Source organism: Petaurus breviceps, unplaced genomic scaffold, assembly GCF_028583685.1.
Source record: "Petaurus breviceps papuanus isolate PSGF00001 unplaced genomic scaffold, PetGlider_PUasm1.0 90769, whole genome shotgun sequence".
NCBI classification, from domain to species: Eukaryota; Metazoa; Chordata; class Mammalia; order Diprotodontia; family Petauridae; genus Petaurus; species Petaurus breviceps.
The window spans coordinates 17,961,097-17,978,606 of record NW_027187341.1 but is presented as its reverse complement, the minus strand read 5'-3'; the positions used below and the strand labels follow the sequence as shown (position 1 = coordinate 17,978,606).

The 17,510-nt window shown below is 38.7% G+C and overlaps 1 protein-coding gene across 1 annotated transcript in view; it reads left to right on the top strand.

Annotated features, from left to right (window-relative positions):
- MPP4 (MAGUK p55 scaffold protein 4) overlaps window positions 1-17,510 on the top strand; it is a gene marked incomplete at its 5' end in the record, with an annotated part of 54,465 nt that overhangs the window by 34,341 nt on the left and 2,614 nt on the right. Inside the window, 9 exons of the mRNA XM_069068825.1 lie at window positions 266-304; window positions 2,758-2,778; window positions 3,246-3,260; window positions 4,846-4,887; window positions 9,682-9,852; window positions 11,058-11,138; window positions 13,615-13,708; window positions 14,707-14,815; window positions 16,704-16,838. Of these exons, the coding sequence (XP_068924926.1) occupies window positions 266-304; window positions 2,758-2,778; window positions 3,246-3,260; window positions 4,846-4,887; window positions 9,682-9,852; window positions 11,058-11,138; window positions 13,615-13,708; window positions 14,707-14,815; window positions 16,704-16,838 (707 nt within the window). The remainder of the gene's footprint in view (window positions 1-265; window positions 305-2,757; window positions 2,779-3,245; window positions 3,261-4,845; window positions 4,888-9,681; window positions 9,853-11,057; window positions 11,139-13,614; window positions 13,709-14,706; window positions 14,816-16,703; window positions 16,839-17,510) is intronic.

The following is a 17,510-nucleotide window of genomic DNA, read 5'->3' as shown; positions in this document are numbered from 1 at the left end:
GCTAGTTTTGCACAGACCAGGTAAAATGCAGAGGTAACAGTGTAGTAAATGGAACATTGAACTTGGAGTCAGGAAGACCTGAGTTCAAATTCTGCCTCAGACACTCACTAGCTGTATGACCCTGATCAAGTCACTTACCCTCAGTCAGTCTCCTTATCCATAAAATGAGCGGGTTGAACTCAGTGACCCCTAAGATCCTTTGGTGATGGGTTTTATTTCAGTGCTTGTAATTCCCAAGTGACTTTCTTTTTATGCTCCTTTATAGAGGATGACATAAAGATTGACGAGAAGTGTGTGGAAGAAGGTAAGGAGATCTACTCCTAGCTGTGTAAGTTGTTTAAGGAGAGACCTCATCTCCAGAGCATCCAGCTTGAGGGTGGACAGTTCCCAGCTTTTGCAGGCACACAGATGCTCAGACCCTGCTGGACTCTCCGCTATAATGCAGGCCTCCCGCCAGAGCTGCTGGACTGGTGTGTCCCCTTCTTCTCCCTACTTCCATCTCTAGGCCCTGCGTGGCCTTCAGGGATCCCAGTATCTTCAGATCATCCTGCCTTAGAGGTAGACAGCTCCTTTTTTCTCCTTATTTTCCCAGAGATAGAGATTAGGTTTCTCACAAAAGACTTTCCTTAGCAGGTAATGGAAATAAAATAAGTCCTACTGCAGTTTTAAGCTTTATTAACTATTACAACTGCATCCAGACTGAGGACATTATGTACAGGGGTCAGGAAGACCTGAGTTCAAATCAGACCTCAGATACTTATTAGCTGAGTGACCCTGGACAAGTCATTAACTTCTGTCTGCCTAAGTCTCCTCAAATAATATAAAAATGGGGATAATAATAGCACCTATGTCACAGGTTGTTTGTAAAGTGCTGAGCACAGTCCCTGGCACATAATAAATGTCATATAAATACTTCTTTCCTTCCTTCCCCCCATCTTCTTTCTATCCTTCTTCTTCCCTCCCTTCCTCTTTCTCTCTCTCCCTCTCTTCCTCTCTCCCTCTTTCTTCCTTACTCCTTCCCTCCCTCCCTCCATTTCTTCCTTCCTCCATTCTTCCCTCCCCAGCTACTAGGTCTGACCTTGTCACAAAAAGAGAAATTGGTCTGTCCTAATCTCTGTCCACACCTCTAACTCCATTCCCCTGGTTCCTTCCTGCTTAAAAGCTGAAAGAACTGATCCTGGAGTAGGGCAATGAAAACCGGTCCCTTTATTGTATAATTCCTTCTCTCTAGAAAATTATTATGTAGTTCTAACTTTTTTAAGGCTCTGTTAGGGGGCCTGTGATATGTGTGCTAATGACTCTCATCTGCATAATACAGAAGGTCTAAGAAGTACCTAGAAAGCATTTCAGGAAAACATACATACACCCTACACACTATTGGGTAAAGGCATTTTGGCTCTATCAAGTAATCTAACCTTAATTTAGTTATGAAAATGTTATTAGAATGTAATTATAAAACTGTCAGTAGGATGTTGTTTACTACAATGAAACAATTCCTATGTCAAAACTCCCTTAGATATGTGGATGTTCTAATGGTTCACTTATAAATGGAATATATTACAAATTGCATAATCTTGCTAAAAATTACACTGTGTTTATATTGCTGAGCATACTTCTAAAACCATTTATAATAATTAATTTAGCACAAGTCAAAGGTGCTTTATCTAAGCTGTCATACCTCATCCATCTGTCCTTGCTCAATCAAAACTAAATCCATCAGACCCAAGTTCTCTCTCCTAAACTCTACTATCCACCAGCCCTAGGATCCCTCCCTCTCTTCCTCATCCCCTTCTACTGTTACTACCCCTTTGCCTTTCATACATTAAACTTTATCAGTCACTGTCCCCCACCCCATATATTAAGTTTTGTCAGTGAATGTCCAAGGCAAGTAACCTTATGTCCATTACAAAGAATCACAAAGTTTCAGATTTACAATGGACCTCTGTCCCTTTAGTCCAATCTGGAACCCAACCAGAATCTTCCCTACAACATTACCAATAGTTATCCAGCCTTCATCCAAATGCCTCCAGGAAAGGGGAACCCACTACCACGTGAAGCAATCTATACCCTTTGGGATAACTTTAATTACTAGAAAGTTTTTCCTTACCGCATGCCTAAATCTTCCTTCACCACCCGTTCTGTCCTCAGAGACCAATCCTGATTCGACACAATGGCCCTTCAAATGCCTTCTGGGCTAAATTGTCCCTCCTTCAAACTAAATTTCCCTAGTTCTTCCAACTGATCCTTGGATGACACCCCTTCCACTCTCTTCTGTATACTCTCCCTCAGTTTCTTTCCTCAAATATAATGCTCAGAACTGAACATGGTACTGCACATGTAACCTTAGAATACAACTTCTTTTATTATCATAGCTCAAGATTGCCTTAGCTTTTTTGGCAGATACATTGCACAACCAACATATATAAAGTTTACAAACCAGCTCTTTTTCATATGAACTGCTATTGAGCTAAATCTTTCTTGATACCACCTCCCTTTTTATCTTTCTACCCTTTTTGTCCTGGCTCAACTACTTAATGCCATGATTCTCACACAAGACATGTCATAAGACATAGACCTGAAGTTGCTCAGAAAGGGACAAAAACATGAAATGACTATAGTAGAATAGGACAAGGTAAAAAGCATTGTGTCAAGAAAGAATAATTAGTTGATGTGTTTGTGACAGTACAATCTGAGTATGAGAAATCTTGCAATGATATATTTGTGTATTTTTTTCCCCTTTCCCATCAAAAATCAAAGATGAAGAAACCTTTCAGTCTGGTAAGTTAAAAAAGTAAACAATTTGCCTCTAATTTTATTCATGTCTATCCTAAATTTTGTCACCATTTAAGCATGTTTCTAGGACAATGATGCAATAAATGTTTAATTTTATATAGTAACTTATATATTTATATATTTAACTTATATAGTAATGAGTGGTGAGTTTATAGAAGTAAACCTTACCTAAAGGAATAGCGCACCATTTCTAAATTTCCCATGTTCATTTAATAATGTGCTTGCCTGTTCAGGATGCTTAAGTCCTTACACTTAGTTTCAACTGTTTATGCTTTTCCCCTGTGGGCAGTTTCTCTAATTGATGTAGTATTTTATATTAAATCACAATTTGGGACCAAATTGAAGAGAAATATCAAATGTTGCACTGAAGGTCAGGGCATTCCTTTGGCCTTTGACATCGTTGCCTCAGATTTTAATTTTTAATGTCTGTTTCTGCTTTTATCTGAATCCAGAGGAGCTCTCAGAAGGTAACTTAATTTTATTTTCTGTACATGCAAAAGAGAAGCAGGTTTAAAGTATCTCAGTACTACAGAGTGAATACTTGACTGGGTAACTCATTTTAGATTTCTAAAAAGAAATTAGACTACTAAATATAAAATTATGAAGAATATCTTTTTGAAAGGATAAAATCCAGATGAATAATGAAACATTTCATATAGAGATACATCTCATAAATACATATGGCTATCTCTCTAGTAAATATTTCCCCTTGTGTTTTTTTCCTTACTTGTTTCATTTAGAAACATATTTGATAACTAAATAAGAAATAAAGATATTTATATGTTGTATTTACATTTGAAAATTTTTAAAACAAATGTTAATTTTAAGGAGTTATGTTTGCTAATACTTATATAGGAATGGGCTCTCTATACCATTTCATAGTACCACAAGTAAATCCATTTGCACAACGCTGTAACTAAGAATTTTTTCACCTGGGGCAAAACCAGTTGTTTATTGGAGGGAGAAGGAGGAGTGGAGCAGTGGAGGGGGATCACAGAGGTCAGACCTGGGGAGTGGAGGGTGAGTGGAAGGGGTCTGGCACCTGTTCCTAAGAGAGTCTAGTCCCATGGCAATGGTTAAGAGAAAGTTAAGCTCCAGGAGAGGGCACTACAGAAAACTTCAAAATGCAGGGATAGTGATTTTGACTGCCACAGGGAAAATCCTTTCCCCCCTCTCCCAGTGCTGGGACCTCGAGGCAAAGCTCTGATCTTCCCACCTTAGTTATGGCTCTGTGCATGCACCAAGAGGAAGACAGGAAGATATTAATTTGAAAACTATATCTTCCTGACATTTTTAGTATAGATGTTTCTCTGAGGTGCCAAACTGAAGTATTTACAATACAAAGTGTGACTGCAGCTTACTATATAAAGCAGAGGTGCACATTTCTGAATCGGGAATTCCTAAGCAATTTTCTTTATCCCTACATCTGGAATAAAGGTCTGTATCTTTTATCAACTTAGGACAATGAGAAACAATTACAAATCACAGAGTAGTCCTATTTGATTTTTATTTCTTCACAGTGAGTTACTTTTAAAGTCACACAAACCTAAACAATGTATTAATATACCAAAGGACTCATGCCCACCAAAGCTGAAAAGCCCAAATTTAGTACCATTTAAATTTTTAGTTTTTGTTTTCAGTTGCCATGCTTTTAGGTTAAGCATGAAATAATGTACACAGACTTTACATATTTATGTTGTGACCTTTACCACTCTTTTTATAAAAAGAGTCTTTTATAAGGCATTTTTAGCCTTGAATATATTAAAGAAAATGAACTGTGATGCCTTAGCCCATAAAGAGATCCATCATCTAAGTTTGTGCTAGACACTTCAGAAATGCCTGTGCCTTAGCAGAGTGATGAAATCCAAAGTATTTAGGGCATTCCCAAGAGGGCTTCCAGGTACAGGCTCATCATTATATCAGTTGTGCTGCTGCTACTTGTTGGAATTTAGTAGTTTGTAAATTTGGGGTAGCTTTAGTGAGGAGGGTAACCACAATCCTTTCCCCTCCACCCCATTTTCTGCTGCCGACTGTTTGTTCACCATGACCTAGATGAAGAGGAATTTGCTGGATATGACCATCAGTTCTTCATAGGTAGGTAATAATTGAGTCTCTATCGCCTGGTTTAGTTGGGCTCATACCAACTCTGACACACCCTTCTCAATGATAATTCTTACAGACAGTTGCAAGCTCTCCCTTTCTCCAAAATGCCTAAAGCCTTCTTTTTAACAAACTTCTGATCTTTTCTTTGTTTCAAATTTTCCAATTCACAGGAGACATATTTGTATTTTATAAGCAGAGCTATGGCTAGCCAAAATTGCTCCTGGGGGAAATTCCACTGTGGGAGGGAGAGATTAGTGATGATGCTAGGAAACAAAAAAGTCCAAAGGGTAGGAGAGTATCGGGGTGAGATGAAGGAAAGGGGTTCCTCTGCTCATGAAATCCTGGGGCTGGCTCCCAAGGGCACTGGAATATTGTACCTCTGGAGGACCAGGAGGCAAGGTATGGAGAGGAGTCGTTGCCTCAGGTTGGGCGTACACACATTCCTGGGGTTTATTACCTTGGTCCAAAGCTCTGTTCTATGCTAGTGATAGCTTTGTTCAAAGCTACTTTAAATTGCTTACTGATCTTTTCCTCACTGATCTTCTTCCGGTCAACTCCATGGCATACTATACCCTACTGGATTGTTTCCTCAACTTCATACCAACTAGATTTATGGTATTCACAACCATTTTTCATGCCCCTCACAGGGTGCATATGTGTACCCCCGTAGGTTATGTTTATGTACACATAGATTGTCTAAATACACCTCATAAGAGGCATTGATAAATATCTCTGGAACCTTGCCCACTCCTTCACAAGGGAAATGATGATTTGTGTCTTTAGGAGAATAAGCGATGCTGGCCTCTTTGCTTATCAAAAGTAGATGAAGTTTGTCTTTGGTGACCCCCAACCTTGGGGTTCTTTTGCTCCTTTTTTCTTGACCACCTTTTGCCCGTTTTTCTAAGGTACCTAGTTCATTTTCCTTTCTAATCAAAGTTCATTGGAAGGAAGGATTCCAAAACTCATTCAAGCAGCTTAGTATATTTCTGTCTTCCCTCCCCAAGGTATATATATTTTAATAGTGATCAAGGTCTTAAATTAAAGGAATAAAGAAGGAATTAAGCTTAGAATGATAGGAATTAGCCATTGGATGGAAGAGATATTTTCTTGAGGAAGAGGGAGGAGTGAAGCATGGTGGAAATTTCTTAGAGGTCATGAAATCATACTAGTTACTCAGGTTACAATTCAGGCTGGTCCTAAATATAGGTGTAATTGAATTGAAACTAATCCTGAAATTATTTTAGGAAGCAGATAAAAGGTTAGAATAATGAAAATATACAATCAATTGATTCATCAAATATTTATTAACTATACACTCAGTAACCATGGATGTCCCACAGAGCTCTGTCCAGGATCTTCTTTTCTTCCTCTTCTACATTTCACTTGACTCTTTCATCAATTCTCATGAATTCAATTCTCATCTCTATACTGATGATTCTCAAATTTACTTATCCAACCCTAACCTCACTCTTGATTGCTAGTCTCCTATCTCTAGCTGTTTATTGTATATCTCAAACTGTATGCCCCATTGACATCATAAAGCCAACATGTCCAAAATGTAATTCATTATCTTTCCCCAAAAAATGTAACTTCTTCATAACTTCCCGACTCCTGTTGAGGGTACCACCATCCCAGTGACATCATCTAGATGCCATACTTGATTAGTCTTTCTCACTTCCCATAACCAATGAGTGGTCAAGTCCTATCATTTCCACCTTCGAAATAGCTCTCATATGCACACCCTTCTTTCCTCTGACACTGTCACCATCCTGGTAAAGGCCCTTGTCACTTGATCCTTTTGTAGTGGCCTTCTGGTTGATCTCTCTGCTTCAAGTCTCCCCACTCTAGTCCATCCTCCATTTGGCTAACAAAGTGACCTTCCTAAAGCACAGATCTGACCATGTCACCCCGCTTCTGAAAAACTCTAGTGGCTGCCTATTACCTCCAGGATCAAATATAAAATCCTTTGTTTGACATTCAGAGTCCTTCATAACCTGGTGTCTCCCTACTTTTTTAGTCTTCTCACAATTTGTGTTTGCTAATATGTTATATAGCAATGGGCTCTCTATACCATTTCATAGTACCTCACATATATACTTTGCAATCCAGTGACAATTGGCCTCTTTGTTGTTCCTTGAATAAGATACCCAATCTCCTGAATCTGGGCATTTTCACTGGTGGTCTTCCATGCCTGGGATGCGCTCCCTCCTCATCTCAATTTCCTGGCTTCTCCGGTTTCCTTCAAAATAATCCCACCTTCCAGAGGAAGCCTTTCCTGATTCCCCCTTAATTCTAGTAGATTCCCTTTGCTAGTTCCCTCCAATTTATCCTGCACATAGCTTGTTTGCATGCTGTCTCCCTCATTAAATTGTAAGCTCCTTGAGGGTAGGCATGACTTTACCTTTCTTTGTTTCCCCAGTCTTTAGCACAGTGCCTAGCACATAGTAGGTACTTAGTAAATATTTATTGACTGACTAACTGCTAGGTATTGTGCTAAGTAGTACAGATATAAAGACAGAAACTGAACAATCTTTGCCCTCCAGAAAGTCTTGTGCTTCAGAGGCAAATTAATCTGGTGAGATGACCAGGGGTTTGGGACTCAGGAAATCAAAGATCCTGCACTTGCAATACATTTACCACTAACTCTGGTGTCTCTGTTTCTCAGATTACCCATCTGTTAAAAGAGGATAATAATGGCTTCCCTCCTGAACTCAAAGAAATATGAGATTAAAAACATTTTTTTGAAGAATAACTTCTTCAAGAGTACATATACATATGTATATGAGTACATATACATACAATAACTTCTTCTGAGAGTACAAAAGATGTACTCTCAGAGGCTAATATAGTTGGCGTTTTTGTTGCTTTTGTCTGTATTCTATGTCCACATTCTCTAGCTTTAGACATAAAAGGCTATTAATTCTGTAGTTTGCTCTGGCTGCCTGACCAGAGTCACTAGGGTGAGGGAGAAGGACATGAAGTGATATGCCTCTATCTTGGCTCTTGTCATGCCCGGATTTCTGCCAGAATTGTAATTAGCACAAGATGACTGGGGCTTTGCCAGATGTAAAGGGTGCTGAAAGCACTTGCTTTTCATCAGCATCATAGAAACAACACATTTTAGCACCTCGTTAGTGAAAAGAATCTGTTAAAATAGGAAGCTACAGATCATCCTCTTCCTTCTCACTCCCCTGTCCACCCCCACTTTCTGACTGTACTCCAAGTCAAGTCAACAAGCATTGTTGTGTGCTATGTGCCAAGCACTAGGGATACAAAAAAGGCAAAAGCAGGCTCTGCCCTCGAGAAGCTTACAATCTAATGTGGTAGACAACATGGAGAACAACAGAGTACAAATAAAATACATACATGATTGGAGACTACCTTAAAAGGAGGGTATCAGCATTCCTGTAGAAGGGGGGATTTTTAGCTGAGATTTGAAGGAAGCCAGGAGATGGAGATAAGGAGGAAGAAAGACGGTGGAAATGCATGGAGTCAGGAAACAGAATGTCTTGTCTGAGGAATAGCAAGGAGGTCTGTTTACTGGACCACAGAGTTCATGGAAGGGAGTAAAATATAAGAAGACTAGAAGGGGAGGAAAAGGCCAGGTTATAAAGCGCTTTAAAAGTCAGATAGAAGAAGGTTTTATACTTGATCCTGTAAGTAATAGGAACCACTAGAGTTTATTGACTAGGGGGTGCCATGGTCAGAACTTTGATAGCTAAATGGAAGACGGACTGGAACAGGGAGTATTGAGGCAAGGAAACTGAGCAGAAGGCTACGCGGTAGTACATGGATGGTGTGAGGAGAGCCTTCACCAGGCTGGCGGCAGCAGAGCAGGGAGGACATATGTAAGAGATATGGTGATGTTAGAGATTACAGGACTTGGCAACAGATTGGATATGGGGGGTGGACGAGAGGTGAGAGAGTGAGGGTTGTGAGCCTGTGTGACGGGGACGGGAGGGTGATGCTACCCCTGATAGTAATGTTGCTGTTGTTTGTCCTTCCATCTCAAAGAGGACCGTGATATCACAAAATTGATGCCATGACTTGCAAGTGAATTGGATTTAAGAGAGGGAGGGCTGTGCAAAGTCACCAGCCTCACTTTCTCCTCTGGAGCCATCTGGGTCCAGTGGCCAGATACACATCAGTATGACTAGAGATCCACCCCCTGTATTAATAGGGAAGTTAGGAAGAAGGTATGGTTTAGAAGGAAAGATGAGTTGAGTTTGGGGCCTATTAAGTTTAAAATATCTGGGATATCCAGTTGGAGATTTCTAACAGGCAGATGGAGATGAAAGCCTTAGATAGAAAAATTGATCAGAAAGTCATCAGCATAGAGATGATTATTGAATCCACAGAACTGATAGGTCACTGAGTGAAGTGAATTGGGGAAGAGAGTCCAGGACAAAACCTTGGGTGACACCCATGTTTAGTAGCCATGACTTGCATGATAATCCAGCAAAGGAAGCTGAGAACTTTCAACCCTGCAGGCCAGAGGAGAACCAGGAGAGAACAGGGTTGCAAAAACCTAGAGAGGAGAATCAAGAGGAAGAGAGTGATCAACAGTGTCTAAGCCAGCAGAAAGGTCAAATTCCAAGTGAGTTCTGCCCGTTATTTCCTCTCCCCTTAGGGGCAGCCTCCCCAGCAGCATCCTTCTTTATATCTCTGCTCATAGGGGCTACCAATGCCCTGGCTTGAAAGGGTTCTTCTTGCTCCCAAACAACATTTTATCTCAGATTTTTAAAAACGACTTCCAGTTATGAATCTGATTTTTACTCTCCCCAGCTGGTTTCCGAAGAAGCATGCGCCTCTGTCGCAGAAAATCTCACACCAACCAGCTGCCCGCCTACATTCACTGCACCAACAGCTGCTACAATGCTCTGGGAGCCCCATATGAGGAGGTGGTAAGGTACCAGCGGCGTCCTTCTGATAAGCATCGCCTGATTGTGCTTGTAGGTAGGTCCCAGGATTGATTGCCATCCTAGCGGTAACTGGCACTTCTTAAACAAATAGAAAGCTTTGGAGTGTAATCCTGCATTTTAAGTGATAAATGCCAGATGGTGGAAATGCAGTGGAGTCATTTGTAAAGACTCATACGCATAAGCAGGTGTGTTTATAAAAGGAAAAATAAAGGCAAAGGGCTTCCCTATGTTTTACAGGCAATTATATTTTTAATCAAGCAGTTTGCCAGTTGTGTGACTCTGGGCAAGTCACTCAACCTCTGTTTGCCTCCTCAGTTTCCTCGATTTTAAAATAAGGCTAATAACTGCATCTACCTCATGAGTTGCTGTGAGGACAAAATGAAATAAAACTAGTAAAGCACTTAGCGCAGGGCCTGGCCTGTAGCAAGCACTATAGAAATACTTACTACTTTTCCTTCCCCACCCCACCTCCACTTTATGTCAGGTAGTTTATTCTTAAGGTACAGTAGATTCCTGTTATGATATGGCTGATTCTTATCTGACTGTATAATAACAGGTCTCTACTATACTTACTATTATATTCTTTAGGAAATATTTAAGAATGCAGTTCAATTTGATTCAATAAGCACTTATTGAGCACCAATTCCATACCAGGAACTGGGCTAGTCACTGGAGATATGAGAACAAAAATGAAACAATATCTGCTCTCAAGGGGCTTACATTTCACTGAGGAAAATAACTTGTATACAGATAAAGACATTTAAAATATACACAGAATAAATAGAAAGTATTGGAGGAGGGAGGGCTGATGGAAAGCTCTGAACAACAGGGTAGATCAAGAAAAGTCTATAGCAGGAGGTGATACTAACTAAGCAGGAGGACTTTCAAAGAAGCCGGGGATCCTATAAGACAGAAATGAGGAGTAGCCACCAAGTTCCCAGGAAGTCTAGGCGATGGACAAAATTTCCGGAGTTGGAAGGCCACTGCCACTCTCTCCAGCAACTCTAAAAGGTTAAGGAATGCAGATTATTCCCACAGGTCAACAGGAAAAATTCCTAATTACCCTTCAGAGCTGTCCAACTCTGATTGACGGGAAGTTGTGTAATTCATCCTTTGTCCTGTCCCTCTTCTTTTCCAGTATAAGGATAGCAGTGATGGTGGCTTCATCACCATTATAGTCATTCAGATTTCATGATTTCTGCATGTGGCCTTTTACCCCCTTCCCCCACCCCCATTTAGGCCCTTCTGGTGTTGGAGTAAATGAATTGAGAAGGAGACTGATTGAAACGGATCCAAATCATTTCCAAAGTGCAGTGCCGCGTAAGTTCCATTCTCCTGTTTGTACTTCATCTTTTACTTCTGCTTCTGAAAGCAGATTAATTTCGTTAGCCATGTGATATCTGTCCCCTTTGATGTGAAAACATAAGATGTGAGGGGACCTCGACAGGCATTCCTAACTGGATTTTGTTTTGATTTGTTGGAGTAGAGCCAGGCAGAAAGATGGGAATGACTTTGCTAGGCTCTTTGTAAAATTATTCTGTCTTGGACCCATTTCTTCAAGGTTTTATGGATTCGTTTCCAGCAAACTGTTATGCAGTCTGCTTTATCTCAAACTTCAATAGGAATTTCTTAACTATTTCAATTGATATGGAGATTTATCCTTGTAAAAGCTTATTTAAATTATTGCAAGACAGATAATTAATGCCATGATATCTTGTTATACCCAAATTCACAGATTTCAACCTGTATGTATATATGTGTGCATGTATACATATATGTCACATGTTACATACATATGTGTATGTTTATCTATACATATAAAACATATTTACATATATATCAAAGTCCTCTGATAAGTCCCTAGCTCTGCCAAGGAAAGGAAGAAATTGCCTTAAACTTTTTGATGAAATTCACTACCCTTTCAGGGTAGTTCAAGTTTTACTTGAACATTTTCCAATTGAGAAGTTCAGGGAAAGATATAGGAAAGGGGGAAGCATTTATTAAGTATATGTACTTTATGAATATTATTTCACTTGATCTTCACAACAACCCTGGGAAGTAGGTGCCATTATTATCTCATTTTACAGTTGAGGAAACTGAGTCAGATGGAATTTAATGACTTGCCCAGGTTTCACACAACTGGTAAATGTCTGAGGCCAGGTCCAGTCTGGCAAAACCTGCAGACCCCTCCTTAGGAAACTGTTCTTAAATGTATAGAATAAAAGACAAGATTACAAAAGAAGCCAGTTATATTGAGATGCAGTTATCAAGTTTTCCTGCTCTAAACATAAAGGAAAAAATGAATCCAATAAGTAAAGTTTGCCTTTCAGAACTCTTAAAAGAACTTAACCTCTCTTCATCACAAGTGCCTACATCAAACTATTAGTTGGTCTCTTTGTTCTGGCTCCAATACTAAATTGGTCAAATGCAAATACACAGATTTATCCTAAAAGGACACTTATAGGAGAGAATATTTGCAGTGGAATTTGCAAGAGTTCCCTTCACTGGCACTAGGGGTGAGTTTCTCCCCCTGTACCAGTTGTGACATAAATTGAGAAGATCCATGACCAAAGTAACCATACCCACCTATCAGACTGATTAGGGAGGACCCCTAGTCTCCATATCCCTAGCCCTGAGAAAACCTTGGAACCTGCAAAACTGTTTCAGTGTTATAATCTGGGTCCATGAAGAACCATGGGAATTTATGGGATAAGCAATCACCCAAAGGGTCACTTATAGACAACGGAGGATTGGTAAATGTTTAACAACCCTCTCTCCAGATAGAAAAAGAAATATGCCCACCATGTACTTATAAGTTTCTTCTGTATTATTAACCTTTATCCATCATTTCCTTAAGTCTAGACAATCAACAAAACAGTAAATCAAGTCCTGACATAGCATTTGGTGATTTGGAAGGACTGACTTTGAAGTCAGAAAGCCTAGGGAATCAAAATCCTGACCTTACCATTTTTTACTTACTTGACCTTGGAAAAGTGACTTACTCTGGGCATCAATTTCCTCAACTGTAAAATGAGGAAGCTGGCCTAAATGACGTGTGAGGTACCTTCCAGTTCTAAATCTATGATGCTATGACCTAGTATTGTGCATTGTACCACAAAGATACTCACTAAATTCTTGTAATACTAGCATTTATAGGGGCGACTAGGTGGCACAGTGAATAGAGCACTGGCCCTGGAGTCAGGAGGACCTGAGTTCAAATTCGGCCTCAGATCGTTAACACAAAAACTAGCCATGTGACCTTGGTCAAGTCACTTAACTCCAACTGCCCTACCTTCCCCCTTGCAAAAATAAAAAAATGCTAGCATTTATATAATGCTTTGAGGTTGTAAAGCACTTTACATACATTATCTCATTTCAACCTAACAACAGCCTGGGAAGGTGGGTACTATTATCCTCATTTTACAGATGAGGAGATTGTCTGAGGGAAATTAAGTGACTTGCCCAGGGTCACACAGCTTGAGTCTTCAGGATTCAAAGCCTTCCTGACTCTTCTTCTAACATTCTATTCCCTGGGCCAACTACCAACATAGAGATAAGCATGTCCAGTTTCTTAGCCAATGTTTGCTCTATTTGGTGTTAAGAAAATTGGAAACTTGTCTTAGTGAAACTACTAAGTTAATATGTTTCTAAGAACCTGACTAGACTATAAAGACTTGACAAGAGCAAGGATGCTGTATTCATCTTTCAATGATTTTATCACATCTAAGGCAGTACATTTCTATTGAATGAATGAATGAATGAATGAACTCCGCCTTTCATTATTTATTCTTGATAGATACCACTCGCTCTAAAAAGAGCTATGAAGAGGATGGTCGAGAGTATCACTATATATCCAAGGAAACATTTGAAAGTCTGGTGTATGGTCACAGGTAACTGGAACATATAGTCACTGATTCTTAATCAAATGCTTTTCTCTCTTCATTTCAAAGTTCAACACGAATGAGTGCTTTTTCAATTGAATTGAATGAGCTTCTTTTTAAAACTATTTTTTGATGCTGACAGTAACCATTAGTAAGAACAAATTATGAAATAAAAATAAATACATAGGACTATAATTATCAAAATATCTAAAAATTTGCTTTAGGAGAGTATACATGAATTCCAACAAAATAACAATAATGCCTTGTTTGTTTCTAAGTCCCTGTCTCCTCTTTTAGTTTTGTGTATCTTATTGAATTTTTCTATTATTATACACACGTACACAACACGCACACACACACATTCCTGTTCAATGTATATATTTTCTTATTCTGTTTTCTTCCCTCTAGATCATTTCACATGCCCTTCCATAATTTTTTTGTTCTTCATATTTGCCATTTCTTTTGGTGCAATAATATTCTGTTTATAATTTGTATTGCCGTTTCCCAATCAGTAGACACATGGGTTGCTTCTATGTTTTTGATATTACATATACTTGCGTTATGTATGTTTTTGTACAGCTAGGTCTTTTTATCCTTTTAATGAATAACATGCTTTTGGTAGTCCTTGTGGTAGGATCACCAGGCCAAATTTTTATAACTCTTATTACATAATGCCAGGCCTGAATTCCTTCTTTGTCTACGTTCTCTAAAGTCCCTATGTAGGAACCCCTTGAGTCACAAATAACATGGAGTCCCATATAGTTCATTGTCTTCCAGAAGGGAAGAAGAATTGAATTGCAAAATAGGTGAACCATAGGTCTTCTGATCCATTTGGTTCTACCAAAATCCCTAGTGATTCCTCTTGTCCCAGAAAAGTACCCATATTTGTTACTTTCTATTAAGATTATCTTCTTGGGATATTTGGTAATATTTTTCAACTTTGTAACTAATCCTATTTTGCAGATTGTTGTGGCAGGAATTTGTCTTTTCTTTGTCTATCTTTATAGAATGTTGGAGTATGGTGAGTACAAAGGAAACCTATATGGTACCAGTGTGGATGCTGTTCGAAAGGTCCTTGATGAAGGAAAAGTCTGTGTAATGGACTTAGAACCACAGGTGGGCCATATATGAATTCCACCTCTGTAGGCTTGAAAGATATTTAAATATTCTCTCAGTGGTACTTTATGACTATGAATCATTATTTCATAAGAATCAAAGTTATAAGTGATTCAATGGGTAAGAGAAAAACAAATGGTGAGTATACATAGACTGTAGCACACTACTGATGGCATTGTTCTCTGCCTCAGTCATACCATATCTGTGGGCACCATATTTTAGGAAGGACATTAACTAGAAAGTATAGAGAGAAGGGTAACAAGGTTGGTGAAAGGCCTCAAAATCATGCCATGTGAGAATCTTCCAGGGTAGGAAATGATGAGGGCAAAAGACAGATCAAAGAACTCTAGCATATTTGAGGAAGGAGAAAAGACTAATAACACAGGGAATCAGGGACAGATTCATAGTGGAAGTAGTACCAGAGTTAAGACTCGAAGTGAGCTAAGGATTTGGACAGATGGGAATAATAGTAATAATAATAGTTAATATTTGGGAAGCTCTTACCTCGTGCTAGACACTATGCTAAGGGCTTTGCAATTATTATCTCGATCAGGGTGCTGCTAGCAATCTATTGGGGTTGGAATGTACAAAGGTTGTAATGAAGGAATAAGAAATAGATCAGGAAAAGTAGAATGGTGACTAATTGCGTATCCTATAGGCATCAGGGAGCCACTTCGAAGTGGGGAGGGAGAAAAAGGGAGGGGGAAAAACAAGAATTATATAGTCATCAAAACACTGAACCTGGAGTCAGGAGACCTGGATTTTAATTCTGTCTTTACCATTTACTAGCTCTGTAACTAAGAGTATAGCTCTAATTTTTTAGGAAATTTTTCCTTAAATATATTTCTTTACAACCTTTGCAGGTTGTTTTTGCTGTAGTTATGGTCTCTGGGTCAAGAAGTATAAATTTAATCCCTCTTCCATATAATAGTCCTTCAAATATTTAAAGATTGCTTTCTCATATGGCATTGATCTTGAGGACCTTTAACATCAAGATTGCCTTTCTTTGGAGCGGCTAGGTGGCACAGTGAGTAAAGTGCTGGCCCCAGAGTCAGGAGGACCCAAGTTGGGTTATGGCCTCAGACACTTAACACCCACACAAAAAAACTGGCCATGTAACCTTGGGCAAGTTACTTAACCCCAATTTCCCTCCAAAAGGCAAAAAAAAAAAAAAGATTGCCTTTCTTTGCTCTCCAAGGTTATCAATGTCCTTCCAAAAACGTTGTGTTCAGAACTGAACTTCAGATGTGGTCTGACCAGGAAAGAGTACCCTATCATACCCCATTAGTTTTAAAGTTGTGGAATAGAAAAGAGTTCAACATGTATTGTGAAAGGACAGATTTTTTAATGTGGAGAGGAGTCACATACCCCTCACCTGTATCATCATAAACCAGTTCTCTTTCATACCACCCTTCTGAAGATCTCATCAAGATGATGCCAGTTACAGATTTGTTAATAAATATTCAATAAGAGGTTTTTAGACTGTATCATTCTCTTAATATGTCACTGGTTGGTGCCATCCTGATTCAAGACCAAGTATAGTAGAAAAAGAAAAAACCTTTGACTACCAGCATTGTATTAGCTTATAAACAAAACCTACACAAAAGAACATCCATTCATAAAATCAGTAAGTAATAACTTTGCTGTATAAATTACTAAAATTAAAATGACCAATTGTTAAACTTTCTAACTTCAAGTATATACTCTTTTTCTGCTATAAAGTGCTTGGGAAAGGGGTAAAATAGATATCTCACTGATAATTACAAGTTGTTAGTTGCTTCCAAAAAAGTAAATGTTAAATATGCTCACCAGAGAGTACAGAAAATTTAGAATGAAATGATCCTTTTTGATGTATGTGGTAAACTTTTCTCTGAATTGTGTTATGTAGAGTATTCAGGTGACCCGAACACATGAACTGAAGCCTTACATCATATTCATAAAACCATCTACCTTGAATCGTATGAGACAGTCCCGGAAAAATGCCAGGATTATCACAGACTATTATGTCAACATTAAATTCAAGGTATGATTCAGTGAACTGGAGAGTTGTATGCCTCCTATCATTTCTAGTCAGCCCAAACACTTTTTTGTTGTGTTTCTATTGCTTAGAAATTTTATTTTCAGAAACACAAGTACTTTATGACCCCTTCTTTTTAATAAATCAGCTTTAAAAGTTAAAGAATCCTTGCTACATATGAGGCTGTTAATGAGATAGAAGATTCTCCTATCTCATTTTTCTTTTTCTATCCAGCTATTCCTTGTGTAAAGGAAATTCAATGTCATATGCTCAAGTCAATTTATGAAACAGAAATGAGGGTGTTTATTCACATTTTTAAAAAGAATTCTTTGCTTTATAAGAGGACTCACTAAAGGGGTGCTTTAAAAACCTCCCATTTCATATACAATGATTTATAACAATTTATTGTTCAGAATTCTATTTTACAAAATGACAAACACCTGTATATCCTCATATATTTTGTTATTCTCTGTGTATTACTTTTAATGATGTATTTCATAAAATCTTGATTTCCTTGGTTGTCTTTAGGAGATGACAGTAAGTAAAGGTGCCACTTAGCAAAGAAAGAATAAAGAACTTCGTATATCAATGTAGCTCTCCTGTTTGTTGATCTTCGAGCATAGTAGCATCCACTGCTTAATGGAAAGGGTGCTCGATTTGGTATCAGGAGCCCTGGCT